Consider the following 19,281-nt stretch of genomic DNA (forward strand, 5'->3'; position numbering starts at 1 on the left):
AAGAAACAGAGCTAGGAGTACTTGGAGAGGCCCAGTCCCCATCACCACCTCAACCTCAGGCAATCAGAGCTCCTCCAGACGAGCCCTAGGGTAATGAATGAGCCATCAGCCGGTGTCTGCTCTCCAATGGAAGGACCCCACCCCCTGCAGACCGTCACTCTGCAGATACAATTGTGCTCCAGGAACCATCTGGCAAATGTGCCCGTTCCTTCAGCGGTTCTGGTATTTCCCTGATTTGCAGCCCTTTTCTCTTGGATATAAATTGTTGCAGCAAGCCAAGCCAGCAGAATGCTTACTGGTACCTCACAGGCTTTCCCCGAGCCTGGTCAACCCCATGGCTCACAGCCTGTGAGGCTGTTCACAGCTAATGGATGTCTCAGATGCGTGCGTTTCTCCTCTCTGCTGTTCTTGTGTCTATGGGGGTATGCAGAGCAGGCATACAAGCTGCAGACTGGAGCCGCAGCAGCCAGATTGAGAGGCCGGGGGGGAAAAGCACATTTCTGTTGCAGGACGTCCTTCACGGAGAAGGGACAGGTCAACTCCATCTCTCTGCAGAGGACTTGGACAGCTCCCCAAGGAGCCACAACAGGCCACCACAGCTGTAGGACAGGTCACGTGCTCTGGCCGCACGTGGGAGGCTGCCCATCAAACCTAGACTGCCCATGCCAGCCAGCCGCTGGCCCCCATTTTGCACAAAGCCACGTTCCTCCTCTGACCCAGCCTGATGGTGTACAAGGCTGGAGAACTGTGGGTCACCTTGGAGCCCCTGGAGCCAGCCCCCTATTTCCAGCCTGCTTTACTGATTCTAGTTCAGAGAACTGATAAAGGCAGGAGATGGAAGCGGAGACGTATGAGTCTCTCATCTCCTTGGTGATATGCTTTATGGACAGGGAGGCCAAGCTGAGCCATCACCCATAAGCCCCTTCACCCCCATCCAGGGAGTACTGGATTGTTCCAGAGGGGTGGGAGAGGAAGCAGTCAATGCAAAGACTCCCAGAATGTCTCCATCACCGTAACAACAAGCGGGCAGTTTCTATGCAGATTCACACCTTCCTGCCTTAGTACACGCACCTCCCTCTGTCTTGAACGCATCAAGCCTCATCCACCTGGCCAACTCCTACTTGGTCTTTTAAGATTCAGCTCTGGCATCATTTACTTGGACCCTCTTTCCGCCGCCACATGCTTTGTATATATCTCTACTCTGTACCCATCACATTGTACCTGCAGTTTTTTTTTTTTTCTAGCATTTTAGCATGTCTTCTCCACCTGTCTTAGACCTCAGTGAGGGTCTAATTCATCTCTGTGTCTGGAGCCTCAGGCTGTCAAGATGTTTGTCAGCAGTGTTTTGGGAGGGGAAATCAGAGATCACGGAATTTCAAGGTGGATTCTCCTACTGAAATCTCCTAGTCCCACCCACATGTTTCACAGAAGACAAAACTGAGGTTAGGAAACTGTGCCTTCCCCAGGGTGACATGGCTAAATAGTGGCAGAGCTTGGGCAAGAACCCAGGTCTGCTGACTCCTGGGCCTGCTTGCAAGTGCTGAGGAATCACATCCTGATCTGTATTTGCCCTGGCCAGCCTGGGTGGAAGGGATGATTGAAAATGAACAGGCTTCTGAGCAAACAGCAGGAGAGCAAAGGATTAGAGTGAGAACACTTGAACTGCAGAGCTGCTGGAAGAGGTGTCACAAGTCATCTAATCTGACCTCTGCATTTATAGATGAGAAAATGGAGGCCCACGGGGTTGAGCTGCTTTGCCCAAGGTCGCACAGCAAGCTGGTGGCAGAACTAGGACGAGAATGCAGACTTCCTAATTCCCAGGAGACTTGAGAGCTCACCTCCCACCCCCACCCCAGAAAGAGGATGACCAAGCCCCCATGACCAGCTGCTATCCGAGGAGCGGGTCCCTGGAGTCTTCGACTCTTCTGGGCTTTTCTCTCCCTCTCCTGGTGGCACAGCACTTAAGTAGGGTGCGTTCTGCATAAATAATAAAGAATGCTTCCCTTCCAGGGAGGAAAGCCGCGTCTGGGCAGGCAGTGTGACAGATGGTATTTACAATGTGTACTGAGAAGTTCTCACACAGCCTCACTTGGGCTGAGTGGCTGAGAGATGGAGGAAACAGATTTGAGTGCCCGCTGTCTCACTCCTCTGCCTGGTGTTTGCTGCTGCTTCTGCTGCTGTGAACTCATCATCAGAAAGCCTCCCTGTGGGGCTTCCCTGGTGGTGCAGTGGTTAAGAATCCGCCTGCCAGTGCAGGGGACACGGGTTCGATCCCTGATCCGGGAAGATCCCACATGCCGCGGAGCAACTAAGCCCATGCGCCGCAACTACTGAGCCCACGTGCCACAACTACTGAGCCCACGTGCCACAACTACTGAGCCTGCACTCTAGAGCCCGTGTTCCACACCAAGAGAAGCCACTGCAATGAGAAGTCCAAGCACCGCAACGAAGAGTAGCCCCCACTCACTGCAACTAGAGAAAGCCCACACACAGCAACGAAGACCCAATGCAGCCATAAATAAATAAATAAATAAATAAATAAAAATTTTTAAAAAAAGAAAGCAAGCAAGCCTGCCTATGGACCCCAAGGCATTCTTCCCCATAGCGCCTCACCAGAGGAGGTGCTGGATTAATGGACACTCTTCCCTGAAGGAGGCCAAGGAAGTCCTCTGAGGCCAAACACTGGGCAGAGTTCCCAGGAATTCTGATATCTGGGAGGCCTTCCCCAGGCCTGGAGAAGTATGCATAGGACAGGTCCATTCACTGAGCACATACTTGCTGTGAATCTTCTAGGTGCCAGGAGTCGTTCTAGGAGTCAGAGATTCTGCTGTAAGCAGACAGAAGCAAGTCCTTGTCCTCGTGAAGTGGCCCCTCAAGCAGGACGTTCACCACGGGCTTTGGGACAAATTGCCTCCAGACTCTCTGTCCCTTTCACTCTGCACAGACTCATGTCTGGCTCTGTGCAGTGGGGAGTGACAGCAAAGCAGTCCCCCTCCTGGGGGCACTGCACATGTAGCTTAACAGAAACAAAGCAGAAAAACAATCCAATGGCTTTGCTCCACAGCCAGAGACACCCCCCCTGTTCTGACTCCTACTAGCCTGCAGCTGGACAAGCCCCCCCGGGTGCCCTGACTTAACCCCACCCGCTTGCCTTGGGAGAAGGTCACTGCGAGCAGTGGTCGGGGCTTTGGCCTTTCACGCTTAAAATATGAAATTTGGTGAGAGGAATGGAGAATCGAACCTTCTCTGGGCCTGGGGATTTTACTGTCCCCATTTGTACCTGTTCTGCTACCTCAAAAAGGCCAGCTTTTTGAGGATGGAATGAAATGACAAATGTGTAAGTGCTTTGAAATAAAGGCAGCAGGGATACAATTGTATTTTTATTATGCAGAAAAATCTTTTCTCTATAACATAAAACTTGTTTCTTGTTGAGGGCTGAGAGTAATAACTATGTATTTAGACTCCATGTCAGATCAAGACACATGCTCTGTTTTTCATTAAACAGACATTTGTTCAGCTCCTACGGTGTGCAATGTTGTGTATTGTGATGGGTGCAAAATTGAATAAGCCATAATCTCTCCTTCAAGGAAAATATATTTTCATACAAGGAAGACAAAACTTAGATAATTTAATGCAAGGTCAAAAGAAAAAAGTGACCCAGAGGAAGCAGTGGTCCATTTGGGCTTGGAGGGTTGAGGAAAGGCTTCTGGAGGAGAGAGCATTCATCAGAGAGGCACACGATTGAACATGAACGTGCTGTTTGCTAAGGACACAGGGCCTGCCTATGGCATAACCAGAGGTCACACAGACTGTTGGAGGCCCAAAGAGAATCCAGAAATGGGACCCTGGGGACAGCAGAGAAGGAAGGGGAGACCCAGCAAAGTAGCTGAGAGTTTCCCTGAATGTGGGGCTGGCTAAATCTTGGAACCAGGAACGTTTCCTCTGCTTTTCTGGGCTTCACTTTTGGGTGCCCACGCCTGTCTCTGAAAGGGCTTGGTGTCTGTGGACCTAGACGTCTTTCAGTAATGATTTAAGTTCCTTGGAAAATTGGCCCTGGCGTGAGAGAGGAAGAGACGAAAGGCGGGGGGAAAAAAGTCCGTTTAGCAGTCCTGTTCCGTTTGATCTCCTCGACAGCGGGCAATAATGGAAGAATGCTGGAGCTGGGGATGGAGGGTGGTTGGATTCCAAGTGGCGGTCTCCTCCCTGAGCTGCGCCCGCTGTTCGGACTTGCAGACTTCAAACGTGACTGGGGGATTCCTGGAAGACAAAAGAATTCAGGGCCGGGGCTTGGATCTCAGTCAAAAATAACTCATGTCTTCATCTCAGGCAGCTCGGGGCTGTTTGCAGGTTTCTCAGAAGATGGAGCTCCACGCGGGCAGGGGGGACTGTGAGGGTCAGTTTAGGTTTGCTTTGGGGAGAGAAAGGACCTTGAAGGGTGTGGGCTGTTGGGTGGGAAACTGTTGTTGAAGCCCGAGAGGTTCTGGAGAGAAAGTCACCCCCGTTTACCCCCCTTCTCGGTGCCGCCATTTGCTTTGAGCGGTAATTACAGCCCTTAATGTTTCTTCCCTGGCTTCTAATTAGCTCACCGTGTCCACAAACAAACTCCGGGCTCCCCTCACCGCCCGCCTTCCCTCTCCCAGTGGTTCCTCCTGGCTTTCCTGGTTCCCCATGGCAGCCCCATTGTTCCAGCCCCTCCCCCACCCCAGGTCAGAACATCAGGTCCTTAAAGCAAACCCCCTCCCTGTCTTGGTGGGTGCATCTTAGACACTCAGCCCCCAGACAGCTCTTCCTCACTTATCCCACTGGGCTGTAATTAGAGGATTATCTAATTTTCTCCCAGGAGGCCAGGGCCTGGGTCTTATTCCCTTTGTATTCTCAGCACCTCGGCCAGGGTCTGGCAAAGAATGGACACTCGCAATGTGTTAGATGAATTGCTCTCTTGGGCTTCTGCCAACTTAATCTTCCTAAAATGCTTCAGTTAGAAGCCACCACTGCTTCTCCATCACCCATTAAGCAAGGTCCAGCCTCCTCAGACTGGTACTCAAAGACTTTTGTGACAGTTTCTCACCCACCTGGCCATCCCCACTTTGTGCTCACCCACTGAGTTGTTCCCAGGACAGTCATTGGCTTTCCTGTCTCTGTGCCTTTACTGCAGTGGCTCCTTTTACAGAGAAACCCTTCCACACAAAGCTGCCCCCCTTTCAAGGTTCATCTCAATAGCACGCTCCTGCCCCTCTGAGCTCAGTCTGATCCTTCAGGGTTTGAACTGCTCTCTCCCAAGCTCTTATCCTGTTCTGCATTGACTTAGCATCTGGATAGGAACTTCAAGAGAGGTCATGAGTGTAGAGCTCTTACAAAATGAAGAGCAGGGTGTAAATGCCAATCAGCCCTTGCTTGCTGTCATCTCCAGGTCGGTCCGGGGTTCCCTAGGGCAGAGCCCGTGAACATCTCTGAGTGCCTGGCCATGCACCGTTCGGTGAAAGTGAGTGGTCACCGTGCCCTTTCTCTCCTCTGTCCCCAGCAGGGCTCAGAATGTGCTGGTCCTCAGGTTGTGTCAGAGTGGGACAAAAGCTATCAGACCGCCTGGCCACTCCCACCCCTCAGAGGTTCCGGGCCTCGGGACCCAGGCTCTACATCCCACTGCCTGCTGGGGAGTGGGTTATTCCCAGTTGCACATTCCCCTGGGGCTGAGGGGTGCAATGAGCTGGCTGGTGAGGCTGAGGCAACACTGAGGGCAAAAGGTGAGTGTGGCCTCAGGTCCACAGGGGATGATGGATGTCACAGCTCGTCTCCAAGTCCAGATGGCCATGCTCCTTCCAGCAGGGGCCAGGGAGCGGGAAGCCATCTCCCGAAGGGAGGATTCTGGCTAGAGGTCAGGAATTCTTCCCTAGGAGACTTTTGGGAACAGTCTGCCAAGGTGGCGTGAAATGTTCCTAGGACAGAAGGAAGAAGAAGATGCCCTTCTGGATACTTCCAGAGTCTCGCTGCTGCCCTCAGGTCTCTTGGACGGCACCTCCCATTCTCATCTCCCTATGCTCAGGCCAGCCTTCTGGAGGGGATCTTTTTTTTTAGTTCCCTGACCAGGGTGCTAACCCGGTCTCTCGGTAGTGAAAGCTTGGAGTCCTAACCACTGGACCGCCAGGGAAGTCCCTGGAGGGATCTTTTTAAATATTACTTTCCTGCTCACAATCTTTCGATGGATCCCCATTGCCCTCAGGGTAAAGTCCAAACCCCTTTCTCAGGAAACTCACAGCCCTTCAGACCCTCCACTCCAGGCTGGGTTCTTTACATTGAGCACCTTGCTCTCATTTCCAGCCTTGCCAAATTGCTTGTAGTTCCCCTCCCAAACCATACTGCTTCCCAAGCCCAGCCTCTGCCCATGCTGTTCCCTCCTGGAATGTCCCACTTTGCCTGGTTCTGGGGCATATCCTTTGGGAAGCCCTCTTGGACCCACAGGAACCCCCCTCCTTTGGGTTTCTGTACCCTCTGGACTTCCCTGGCTGTCACCCCCAATTAAACAGTTTCTGAAGGTCACTGGATGCTATCCACCTCTCCCTTCCCAAAGTTCTGTCACTGGCACTCGGTAGGAGCTCAAGAAGTGTTCAGGGAACTGAACTGAGCCTGCTGAGGTCCCTTCCACTGGAGGAGATGAAAGAGTTGGATAGGTTGATGAGAGCTGTTCCTGGGCTGGAGAAAAGGCAGAATCCAAAGGGCAGCTGGGGTCAGAACACTGCCCAGGGCTGCTGGGCATCTCAGAGAGACCAAGCCCTCTCTGAGCTCTTCTCCTCCCCCCTCCGCTGAACCACCCACTTCCTGGCCCACTTCTCCAGCCCCAAAGATCCAAGTGTAACACATCCAGCACCCGGGTGGTGTCAACGGCAGTGACACTGACCTCCCGGCCCCCAGCCACACCTTGTCCTTCTGGGCTTCTTTCCACGAAGAAGTGTGTCGGCCTCTCTTCTGTCCCCTGAAGGCTGTTTTCAAAATCACACCCTATGCAGTTTTATTTACAAGGAAATCTTGGCAGGATCTTGACTTAGTAGAGTAGGGTTGGGGGGAGGGTGGTGAGAAACAAAAATAGTTGGAATGATCACACTTTCTGAAACCGAGATGAAAATTGGTGTCTGTAGCAAACTCAACTAATTAGAAGGGAGTTAATTTCCTTCTCTGTGTTTAGGGGGAGCAGTCATTGTCAGGTGAGATGGTCACAGGTTGGATCCTGGGGCTGGGGTCATGTGTTTGCTTTACGAAGATGAGAGCATTAATTGCAACTTTCACTACTGGATTAGAGCATCAGTTTCTGAGAGGGAGAGGAGCAAAGGCCAGTGGGTGAGTGGGTGGTGGTAAGAGGGGTGGAAGGAGGTGTGGGCTGGGGACTGACTGTGGGACATCACCAGAAGTGAATCCCTGAGCCCCCTGGAAGAGCTGGGCACCTGTCCCAGCCGGCCACTGGCACCATTTACAGGCAAGGCCTCTGCTTAAGGGAGACAGTCTCTCCTGGGAGGTCTTTCCTGCAGGGAAATGGCATCAATTGTTTTCTTCAGAACCCCTGTTCCTCTGCTGTAACTTGATTCCTACTTGCTGTAGTTGCCTTACCTCCCCTCTCCCAGTTGGGGCACTTCCCTGGTCTTACCTTTGTCAACCTGGTCCAATGAAGCCAGGGCACTGTCACATAGCTCTGGGGTGTGGGGAGGGAAAGATTTAGGGTCTGGGGTCCGGGACTCCCCTGAGTTCTCTCATCCCTAAACTACTGAGCCTGCCTGGACCTCCCAGGATCTGAGACCGAAGTGAAGAGAGATGGAAGGGTGGTCAGGGCATCCTGTCTTCCCAGCCTCCGGCCCCCAATTCACTCCCAGTTAACTCCGACATTGCCAACTTGGTGAAAACCTCGCCCCTGCCACCGTCACGCGTCTGCTGCCTCCAAGTCATCTTTAACCTGGTGGGTCCCGGCATGTAGACGCTGCACCCCCACCCCCGACCCAGTCCTGAGAGACAGACCTGAACCCGGGGTGGAGGCAGGTGGGGATGGGGCCATCCCCGCCCGGGACCTTGCAGCCACTTCCCCGCCAAGCCCGCCGCAGCCCTCCTCCTCCCTGGGCCGCGGCGCTCTGACCGATTTGGCCCGGGTGGTGGCGCCCGGGGTGGGGGGGGGTTAGGGGGCGGTGGTCCCGGGAGCAGCCCCGCCCCCGCCTGCGCGCCGCCCCCGAAGAGTCCGCGGGGAGGAGGAGACTCGGGTGCGGAGCGGGGAGCGGGAAGGCAGTGCGGGCAGCCGGGAGGCCGGGGCCGGCCCAAGGGCGCCCTCGCCTCGGAGCCGGGCGTAGGGCCGGGGTGGAGGCGGAGGCCGGCGGGGCCGCGGGAGCCGAGAAGTTTGCGGCGGAGGGCCGGGCGTCCCGGGGTCGCAAGACGGCGGCGCGGGGGCTGGGACCATGGGGGCGGGCGCGGAGGCGGAGGCGGCGCGGCGCGCACTGAGAGCTCCGAGCGGCGCGGCCGCCGCGGCGCAAAGTTAGCCTGGAGCCCCGGGACGAGCCCCGCAGCCGCGCCCGGCCCCGGACGCCGCCTCGGCATGGGCGAGCACCCCAGCCCGGGCCCCGCAGTGGCCGCCTGCGCCGAGGCGGAGCGCATCGAGGAGCTGGAACCCGAGGCCGAGGAGCGGCCGCCGGCGGCGCCGGAGGACGTGAGTGCCCTCTCCCCCGCCCGGGCAAACTTTCTGGGGGGCTCCAGGGGGAGAGCTGCCCCCGGCTTGCCCCCCGCGGGGCAACTGGGAGGTTTCAGGGTGACGCGGGAGAGCCCCGGATTGGCCGGGTCCCCACGGGCGAGAGAGGGCGGAGGGACCGGTCTCCCCGAAACGCGCGCGCCACCCCCTGCTTGGGCTCCCCGGGCTTCCCTTCGGAACGCAGCGCCCGCCGCCGTGCTGGGGACCCGTCGGCCGCCGGAGACCCCTCCTCGCGGCTGGTGCAGTGCCTGGGACACGGCGTTTTCCCGCAGAGGCGGCCGCGTCACAGCAGTGGCTTGGCTCCCCTCCCCTCCCACTCGCGACCTGCGGGCTCTCCGAGTCCGGGGAAGGAGCGGGCGCCGCAGAGTCCCCGGAACCCGGCGGCGCAGACCGGTCTGGCGACCCCCTTCTCCGCTCCCGGATTAGCTGCCGCCCGGCACCTGCCCTGTCGCGACAGTGATTGAAATTCAAGCTGGCCCCTGTCCCTGAGCCCGGCCGGAGGAGGGAGAGAAGGAGTGCTGGGAGCGCTTTTGCTCCCAGAGGGGGGCTTAGGAGCCCCAGACCGCGTCGGTGCCAGCGACGGTCCCCTGGGCGAGGATAGGGAGGGGCTGCCCTAGAGGGCTTCCCTGCCATCTGCTGCCTGTGTCTCCCTCCCTCCGGTCCTGGGAGCCGTGGGCAGAGCCGGCACTGGGGAGTCCTGGGAACTGGAGTTTCTTAAGCTTCTTCCTCCCGAGGTTAACCCGCTAACAGAGGTGAAATATTGGGCAGACGTCCTGCCCGTTCCCTCTCAGGGTGGGGACAGGGAAGTGAAGCCAGGCCCTCAACCTGCCAGACCTCAGCCGGAAAGTCTGAATTGGGTTGTATCCCCTGTAACTCTTGTGATTAAACCCCTCACTTGCTTCTGGCCCCAACACTCTGGCAGACTCTCATGTGCTCATCACTTAGACTCAGTCTGGAAAGAGGCCGGGGGTGGGTTTCAGTGCAGGCGGAAACCCCCTACTCCCAAACTACAGGCAAAATGTTAATGCTTATGCAGGGGTGGATTTTCCTGACAGGGGTCATTGGCCCCCAGCAGGTGGAGACCTTTGCAGCAGGTCTGATGGAATTGCAGGAATTGCACCTGGGCGTGCATTCCCACGGAGATAAGCTTTAGCCAGCAGAAGTTATTAGAGGCCCTCGGACAGAATTGGACGACTTTATTTAGGAATTGTTGAGGATACCCTTGTTCTGCTGATCTCTCCTCCTGCCTGTCCCAGAATGAGGGACGCTGTCTCTCCCCAACCTGAGTTCTCCACCTTTGCTATGTGTAGACTTGTTTGGGAAGCTTCTCCCAGGTTTTCCTGATCTCTTGTCCGCGCGGGTCCCTGAGCCTGGGCAGCCGCTGGGAGGCTACAGAGGCCTTGGTGATAAGTGTGTTTCTTTCTTTCTCTCTTCTTCCTCCTCTCCTGCATGGCCTCCCTCTCTACCAGCACTGGAAAGTCCTGTTTGATCAGGTATGTGAGCAGTTAAATCCCCCCCCCCACCCCGTTCCTTCCAGCCCTCCCCGCAGTCTCCCTGCTTGCGTGGGCTTCCCCAGCTCTGCACTCCTGAGACGGTGATGTGGGGGCGTGGCTTAAGGCAGCTCTGGAAATGAACGGTCCTGCTCTCCAGGTTTGGGGGGCGGGGGGGCTCCCCTGAGAGATCCCTCCCTCCCTCCCTGCCTCCTCCTCCCAACGCCACTTCACCAGGACCGGTTTTATACCAGGGAGACACTGGATAATATGTATTGAAAGCCTGGGACGTTCTCTGTATGCCAGGGGATCACCTTTGGGGCTGGGGAGGAGGGGGAAGGGCTTAGGTTAACGTCCCCTTTCCTCTTCCCCCTCCACCATCAGAGAGCCACTGAAGTCAAATCTCTGCCATCCTTGAAGGGCGACTCGATATGAGCACTTCTGAAAGCTGACTCTACTCTAATTTTGCTGCAGGGATGGGGGAGTCATAGCTGGAAACTTGTATGTGATTGTTCGCAATGCTTAGAGCCTAGGCGTGGTGGATGGAGTTGGAAGTGCCACACATTGGCTTTGGAACCGGGAGACGGACATTTGACCTTCAGCGGGGAAATGGTTCTCTTCTTTGCTTGGTACTCCTGTTGCGTGCTGTTGTTATGTGTTTCCTTCTCCCTCCCCGTTTCATGATGCAGAAGGAGAGGTGGCAAGAGCTGTCCCAGTGTGGGGGAATAGTGAGCATTGTGGTCCTGGGGTGAAAATGACTATACCATGAAGTGTGTGTGACTTTAAGAGACCAGTCTGGTTGGGCCAGAGGGAGCGTGTTGGGTTGGAGAGGTAGATAAAGCTGAAAAAGCAGCACGGACCAGACCTCGTCCTGTTGGAGGCAGGGGAAGCCTTTGAAAGCTTTTTTGACAAGTTTGTTACCAGATCCAGGCAGTACTTTGGGAAGATCCTGTGTGAGAGTGGGATAGAGGTGAGATGGGTTGCAGGGATGAGAGGAACTGGCCAGGAGCCTGCTGCCATGAATGGAGACAAGCCCTTGACTTGGAAGATGACAGTGGGAGTGGAAAGGAAGAGGGACATGGTGATGGGAGAATTGGAAGATCTTATTAGACCCAAATAGATGAGGTGAACCACATGTATAACTTTGAGGTTCTGCACCTAGGAGGAGAAGGAAAAGTCAGGCTGGGGGCAGGGGGGTTTGTAAAATTGACAACTTTGGTTTCAGACCAGTTCAGTTTGAGGAGTCAGCTAAATGCAGACAGACGGCCAAGTGGGACTGACAACACGGAATTCAGCTTGAAAGGCATGGTGGGCCTGGGGTGGGGATTGGGGGCTGTCATCCACCTCAACACAAGGCCTGGCTGTGGCTTGGGGAGCATCCCGCCGCTCCTGTCCCTCTGGGGTACACCATCTCTCCCTCTGGCTCTTAAGAGTACAGACACTTCTGGCCTGACGCCCTGAGGCAGGAGGGAGCTGCCTGCTGCCACAGATGCCACGACCAGCAAGCTGCCAGCCCTTCACACCTCCTGCCAGATTTAGAATCCAAACCTAGAACAAAGTGTATCATTCTTTTTTTCCCTCTGTCTGTGTCTTTCTCATTTTGATTAATTTCCTTTGCCAATCCCTGCGTGTGTGTGTGTTTACATTGTAAAATGAACTATTTGGGCGAATGGAGGAAAACTTTTAGGAGAAAGAATCTGGAACTTGAGGGAGCAGAGAGAATGTATAGCACCTAATATCAGCGCGTGGTCTATGAAATCCCATTTGTCCCACTGTAGGGAGATCCTGGGTGTCACAGAGAGCATCCACCTGCTTCTGGGAAGGCCCACTCAGAAACCATTCTGGACAGACAAAATTAATTCTCAGAAAGAAACTCCCCAAACTTAACTCTGGACAGTTTTTTCTCTCACGATCAGTTCTGCCTTAGGTCCGCTCCCCAGCCCTCACGGGGCTTTAGCAGCCTGTTTCTGTTGTTTTCCTTCCTATGGGTGCTTTAGTGTTTGAGAAGAACTGCTCCTGAGCGGGGGCCTGACCTCTGGCAGATATCCAGTCCCTCTGCGTCTGTTCCCCCTCCTTTGTGCAGCCCACCTGGACCATTCCCCTGATAGGGCTGAATGCAAAGCCGGTGTGAAACTTCATAAATGGATGTACAGCTTCAGAAGGACGCCGGGTTATTTGGAAAGCTGAGGGGTCTTATCCTTTCTGACTCTTCCTCTGGGCCTACTTAAAGGAAGGATTTGGTGATGGTGAACTTGGTGCACTCAGGAAAGAATGTTTGGCTGGTGGTTGCAGGCAGCCTTCCCACAATTTCTTACAGAAATAGCCCTGATGGGCCAAACTCTGCTGAATGGGGTAGGATTCACATGACATCCGTCAGAATCCCTGTAAACTAATATGGTCCTGGAATTCACCTTCCCGAGGTCACTGGATTGGGAGGCTGGCCCCAGTCAGTCCTCCTTCCCATCTTGGGTCAAGGGGGGGATGCCAGTGGTCACCTGGTTTCAAACCAGGATCAGCTGGGACCTTTTTCCAGGTGTTAGGAATGGAATTAGACCGGTGCCTCTGTGCTGTCTGGTTCTTCAGCATGTAGAGTAGCTTTGACCCAACATGACCCTAATTGGATCCAAGGGCTCGAAGCCATGACCTTGACCTTTTGGTCCTATGTGGTCACCCCTCAACTCAATGGCCAGAATGCCTTTTGGGGAGTTGGAGGTGCAGAAAATAGGTGACCCCAGTCCCTTGGATGTTTACCTGGCCGCCGCCCACCCCCGGCATCCTGGACATTTGTCTGGTCTGCTCAAGCAGGGGTGTAACACGCCACCCAACGTCACCCCCTCCCCAGTGTTTCCTCACAGGTCCCAGAAATTACAACAGACAGGAAACCTGAAGATCATCACGTTGACCCCCAGATGTTCCAGGTGTTTGTTTCCTGTTTGAACTTCTCCTTAAGGAAACTGTCTTTTCATATCCTTGGGTGGTTTCCCTAAATACTAGATTTTAAAGTTACCATAAATATTAACCCGTCATTATAGTGTAATGTCATGGTAAAAATGTCTTATTTTTCTACAGCTGAATCTGTTGGGCCTTTTCTTCATGATTCCTTATGTTGCTTTGGAGCCGAGACACTTTTCTTCCCTCTTCAGATCGCATAAATATGTGCTTCTGTTTCCTACTGTTTTTTCTCTGATTTAAAAAAAAAAAATTGTCTGACTCTTTATTCCATCCAGATCCTATTCCTATCCAGTTACACCAGCATCACTTATTAAGAAAGGCTTAATTTATTTATTTACTTACTTATTTACTTAGTTAATTTTTTTTTTCTTTTTGGCTGCTCCACGAGGCATGCAGGATCTTCGTTCCCCAACCAGGGATTGAATGCATGCCCCCTGCAGTGAGGGCACAGCGTCTTAACCACTGGACTGCCCGGGAAGTCCCAAGAAAGCCTTCCTTTATATATTGAGAAATTGTATCATTTAGTAAATTTGTATATGTGGTTAGGTTTATTTTTGATTTCTGATCTTCTCCCCTGATATTGACAATTGTGCCCAGGTAATGTCCCCTTTAGTTATTGCTCCCATAGGTTTCCTACAAGCTCCTCTTTTTCAGGTTATGCTCTGATAGTTTCACTCCCAGTCCCTCCCTGAACTCCAGGGAGATGCCCTCAAGGACCCAAGGTCAAATAGCAGGTCCATGGCAGGTATGGGGCTGGAGCCCGTTAACCCATAAAAGGTTTCCAGGGTTGGAAAACCATTTCCAGGTTCACCCTTACAAATGCCTTCAAGATCTCCAAATGTTTAATGAGCAAAAGGGTTTGGAGCCGAGTTCTGTTAAGTCAACAGAGCACAATTGCTTTCCAAGCTCAAACAAGCAAGAGGGAAAAGGGAGAATTGAGAGGAACTTGATCCTGTCTCCCTTTTTCCCTCCCGACTAGGAGCATGCATTTTCCAGACCTCAAGAAGGGACCCTAACTTGGCTAATCTCCCAGAAGGGAAGCAGACAAGTCTTGACTATCCCTCCAAAATTATAAACATGCTACGAACACAACACAGAGCTGCTTGCGTGGGCTGCTGGGGAGAACCCTGAAAGTGGGGTCAGAGAGTGCTGGGTTCAAGCCTTACAGATTTTGTGATTGGGGTCAAGCAACATGAGCTCTCCGAGCCTCAATTTCTTCATCTCTAAAATGGGAAGGGTTATCTTTAACTCCAGGGATGACTGTGGGAGTTAAATGGAAGTGGAAACTCTCTTAGTGATGTCTGATACCCAGTGGACTTTTTTTTTTTGGCCACGCCGAGTGGCATGTGGGACCTTAGTTCCCCGACCAGGGATCGAACCTGTGCCTCCTGCAGTGCAAGCGCAGAGTCTTAACCCCCAGTGGACATTTGACAGCTGTCTTTTGACCAGGAACCAGAATTTGCTGGAAGAAGCACAGGGCTGCTTCTGAGATCCAGGCCCCTATAGGAAAAGCCGAAACCTCTAAACCAGCTCCTTCCCAATCCTGGCTCCTGGAGAGAGAGCGACTCTTGCGCCCGGAGGATTTTTCTGCTTGCTTTTCCCAAGTGTCTCCCCTGTCCAGCCTCCTTGCCTCCAGCCTGAGGGTCTTCCCTTAGCCTGACCCTGAAGCCTGCCTCATTTGCAGCCCTGCAGGCTGGCTTAAGAGGGTTCTGGGAGGTGGAAAGAGGTTCAGATGAGACTGCTGCATGGATTAGTGAAGAGCGGCACAGAAAGCACCTGCCCCAGAGTCAGCCCCCAGGACACAGGATGAACCAGCAGAGAGGGATTCCCTTACTCAGGCTCTGCATCTCCAACCCCTTATCAGGTGGCATCCAGGCCCCTAAAGTCTGTGGACTTCCTTCTACCGCAAAGCCAGCTTCCCTACCCTGCTCCTGGCCCAGTGACCCCAGCAGTCACGCTGAATTAACCCTTTTATCCCTGACCACTCCCAGAAAGGCATTTGATAGCGGTTGAGCAGCGGGGCCAAGGGAGCTGAGGTTGCTCGCTGCCTTCCTGCCTGCCTGACACGGAACAGGCACGCACATGCTGGAGTGAACAAGTCCAGCTACGTCCCTGCACATGTTGTCTTGGGTTCTGATGTCTTCTCCAGGGGCAGGCCCTGACTGTGCGGCCACCTCGCCTGTGTCAGCCCTTCTGGGGCTGCCGCCACCTCAAGGACTGTGGATTAGTAGAAGGTCGGTGGAAGCATCTTGTCCGATCTGCTCACTTTGCAGATGAGGAAACAGAGGTCCGAGACCTTCTGAGGTCACTTGGTGCAGTAATGTCGGAGCTGCAACTAGAGCCCGGCTCTGCTTTCTTTCCCTCTCCGACTGGTGTTCCTGCACCCGGGCCTCGCAGGCTTCCGTCTGCTTTCTTGGCATCCTGAGTGACTCAGGCAGGGGCGAGGACACGGAGTCTGCCTCGGGTCCCAGTTTTCCTCCTCTCTATGTGACAGGGGGCAAGCCGGGTGACCTCTCCAAGCCTTGGTTTTCTCATCAGTAAGCTGCCTGCCCTCAGGGCTGTGGTGAGGCCTGATGAGATGGTGTGTGTATAGCACGTGGCACAGTGTGTGGTGAACCCCTGATAAATATGGAGGTGGTTACCGCGTTACTGGAATTTAAAGAAATTAACACTGTTTTCAAAATAACCTCTGGCCACGTAATAGTTCTAGGTCTTGAATCAAAGTGTCCAGATCCCCCAGTCTGGGGTTCCTTCCACCATATCAAACTGACTTCTTCAGGGCAGGAGCTGGAAAACCACGTTCCCCCTGAACTTTCCAAAGAAAGGAGAGAAGTGTTTGGATAGAGGCTGCCTGGGGGAATGTAGACGCCCAAGCATTTTCCCTCCGCTCACTGGCTGCCTGCATGGCAGAGGGTGAGGGTGAGAATGAGGCATCGGGCACCACGTGGCCAGACCCCAGGGCGGGCCTGCTCTGCCCAGTGTTCAGATTTGGCAGTTCCTGGTGATAGACTGTGAGATTGGGCCCAGGGCGCTGTTCTCTATTATGGAAGTGAGCTGATGTGTATCTCGAGTTGTGGACAACCCACTCCCCTCCTTCTCCCTGGATCTCTCTCTTTTCTGGGGAACCAGAGGGATCCCTTGGTGGATTCCAGGAGAAGCAGCAAGAGGAAATGAGTTTAGGCTGAAGGGGGTGGGATGGGGCAGATTAAGACCCCTCCCTGCTCGAACCCTCCCACCTCTCCCTGCCTGCAGCTCCCCTGGGACTCCTACCTTTATGGCCATGACTCGGCTTCAGTCCCCAGTTGTCCTTGATGATTGGACCTGGGCGAGGCAGCACAGGTGTTACGTCTGCTCCTGGGACCCAAGGGGCCTGCCTCTGAGTCACAACCCCCAGCTGCCCCCTCAGAGTCTGTGTGCCTCCAAGGCCTTCTGTGGTTTGAAGCGGGAGAAGCAGGGTCTTCCAGGAGGCTCGCTCTCAGGGTGGAGATGGGCAGGCCTGGAGGAAAGAGGCGGCCCCCACTTGACCCCAGCTTTCTGCCTTCCGGGGAAAGTCTGAGAGCTCTTCTTCTCACGGCCCAGGTGTTGAGAGAGAGAGAGAGAGCTGGGTAGTTTTCTGGAAATTTGCCAATTGTCCAGCGGCTCAGCCTGGATTCAGGCCAGGATGTCCTCCGCTTCTCTGCTGATGGGAGGGTGTTCTAGCTTCCTAATCAGCCTGCCAATCTCAGATCCTGGGGTTCAGCTCTTTGACTTATGGGGGGGATGTTCAGGAGCCTGACTTGGAGCTTCTGGGAGAAACCCCTTGAGAGGGATGAGCTCCCTCCCCCAGAACCCTGGGGTGGCAGCTGGAAGAACAGAAATAATGTAACTGGGAATCATCGAATTGCTGAAGCTTCCCCAGCTGTCAGATGCCTGGCCAAGTCCCAGGGGAGCACCAGAGCCCCTCGTGCCTCCATGTGGGGAGACTGGAGAGCAGGAGGGGTCAGAACCTGGCTTTTAGGAGCTGGTCTCTCTTCTTCCCAGGGAGGCTTGAGGTCTTTATAAATCCACTCCTAGCTTCAGCTGAAAGCAGGCCCGATGGTACCCTGTTCTACTCACTGAAGTGCCTCTGGACAAGTCGTTCGTCTCTGTGTGCCTCAGTTTCCATATCTGTTAAATGGGACGAATCACACTTATACTCTAGGGTTGATGCGAGAATAAGAGCAATCAAATATTTGTGCCAATGAGTATTTCAGGTCTGGGGGGAAAGTCAGGGGATGGTGTGAGGTGGTTTTCTCTGTGGGGCGAATTAGCATCTTCATTTGCAAGGCAGAAGCGCTAGAGAAAGCTGCTACTCCCCTAACCTCGCCTCCTGACCTCAGCAGCTGCAGGCCTGGGCCTAATTTATGGGGCTGTAAATATCCCTGAATGGGCCTGAGTTCCCTGGTGGGCTGTGGCTGTTGGATGGGGACTGCTCTGCTGAGCTGGAAACCCCTGGGCAGCCTCGTTAATTCCGCTCTGCTCAGAAGCCGGGTGATGATGCAGGGAGCCAGCAGATGAGCCATGGTAACCCCCTAAGTGGGGAGGGGCAGTTGCCTGCACCCTCCTCTGCCCTGGCACGCATACCATGTGGTCCTTTCCCAGGGATTATTCTGTCTCAGTGGACAGAGCGGGGACAGTGGGGCCTGAGATGGGAGGCTTCCTTAGACTCCAGGTCCCCACCTTCCGGGCGTGAGAGGTCTGCACAAGGATGGCTCCCCAGGTGCTACCTCTGGGCTCCCACACCCCTCACTGAGGACATGGACCTCTCGAGATGAAGGAGAGGGAGAGATCCCCCTGGGAGAGAGAAGGGAGCAGACATGTAATTGTCCTGGAAATGAGTTGGTGCAGATCACACGTAACATAAGAGCTATAAAATAGACGTGTTCCTTTCTTCTTTCTCTTCTGCTTTGCTGCCGCTGGGTGGATTCTGAAGCCTTGGCTGGGCTCCTGGGCCTGCAGCAGGGAGGGGAGAAGTGGCGCTGCTGTCCTGGGTGCTGAGCAGGCAGATCCCAGACCCTGCGGGCTTGGTTCCCTGGAAGCTCAGCTCAGCCCATTAGGCCAGTCCCTTCCTCCTCGGCCACTCCCAGGGCCTGGCACCCTCCTCAACCCTCTGGCTGGGGCCTGGATCCGGCAGGCTTCTAACTTGGCTGGAGGACTCCGGACAAAGTGTCAGCTGCCTCGAGGGCCTGTGCCACTCATGAGGGGGAGGCGAAAGGCTGGTTCGGAACCACTGACAAAGGGGCCTGGTTTCACAAAAGGGAAAAGGAACGCTGCTATGGATTCATGCATTTTCCCCAGATTGTGTCCCATGGAGTGTTACTGTGAAAAAATCTTATGATCGAAGACCCAGTAAGTTTGGGAAATGCTGGGCTGAACAGAATCAGACAGGATTCTCCACTGTGAGATCTTGAAGAACCTGTAGTATGGTTTTATACATCACGCCCTTCCAAAAGGGCTTCCCAGACTTCTGCAACCACAGCACCCTTATTTCATGCACCGTCTTGGGCCAGGTGTTCCACGAAACACACTGGGAAACCCTGAGCCAGGTATATTTCATACAACGGAACAGGACAGAGAAAAACAAGGAAGAGCAATGCTGGACCAGCCAACCACTGTGGAGGAACCCTGAGCTATTTCCATCTTGACCACTAACTTGCTCTGTGACCTTGAACTAGTTTCTTTTGCTCTCTGCACCTGCTTCCCTGTCCATAGAGCTAGTGTGATGCCAGACACGTAGTCGATCCTTAGCAAGTATTTGTTAAATGAACGAATGGGAGGACTGAACTGGGGTCTCTCGAACCCTTTTTAGCCACAGCATCCTAATGATGGGAGAGTGCAGGCTCTGGGCCCGTCCCCCTGGATGTGAGTCCACCTGCACCAATGACCAGCTCTTCAAACTTGGGCAACTCTGCTCATGGTGCCTCGTTTTTCTCCCATGTAAAATAGCACCTACCTCGTAGGGTTGTTGTGAGGTTTAAATGGGGGGACCACATAATTTATTATCCAAATTGGGAGGATTTTGAGGGTGAAAGGGACATTGTTAATAATGATGCCCAGGGACTTCCCCGGCGGTCCAGTGGTTAGGACTCCGTGCTTCCATTGCAGGGG

At 54.2% G+C, this 19,281-nt stretch overlaps 1 protein-coding gene across 3 annotated transcripts in view; it reads left to right on the plus strand.

Moving 5' to 3' along the window:
- The first annotated feature begins 8,554 nt into the window (after positions 1-8,554).
- The window catches only part of RHBDL3 (rhomboid like 3), a 43,062-nt gene continuing 32,335 nt past the window's right edge, over positions 8,555-19,281 (plus strand). The window contains exons 1-3 of one of the 3 annotated variants that reach the window (XR_009537507.1): positions 8,562-8,674; positions 10,183-10,206; positions 10,588-11,778. Coding sequence is in view for 2 of the 3 variants with exons in the window: in XM_060133761.1 (XP_059989744.1) it covers positions 8,564-8,674; positions 10,183-10,206 (135 nt within the window). In the remaining variant the exon portion in view is untranslated. Of the gene's footprint in view, positions 8,675-10,182; positions 10,207-10,587; positions 11,779-19,281 lie in introns of those variants that run through there. The other 2 variants (XM_060133761.1, XM_060133762.1) reach the window with 2 other exon arrangements.

Source organism: Lagenorhynchus albirostris, chromosome 20, assembly GCF_949774975.1.
Source record: "Lagenorhynchus albirostris chromosome 20, mLagAlb1.1, whole genome shotgun sequence".
Taxonomy (NCBI): domain Eukaryota; kingdom Metazoa; phylum Chordata; class Mammalia; order Artiodactyla; family Delphinidae; genus Lagenorhynchus; species Lagenorhynchus albirostris.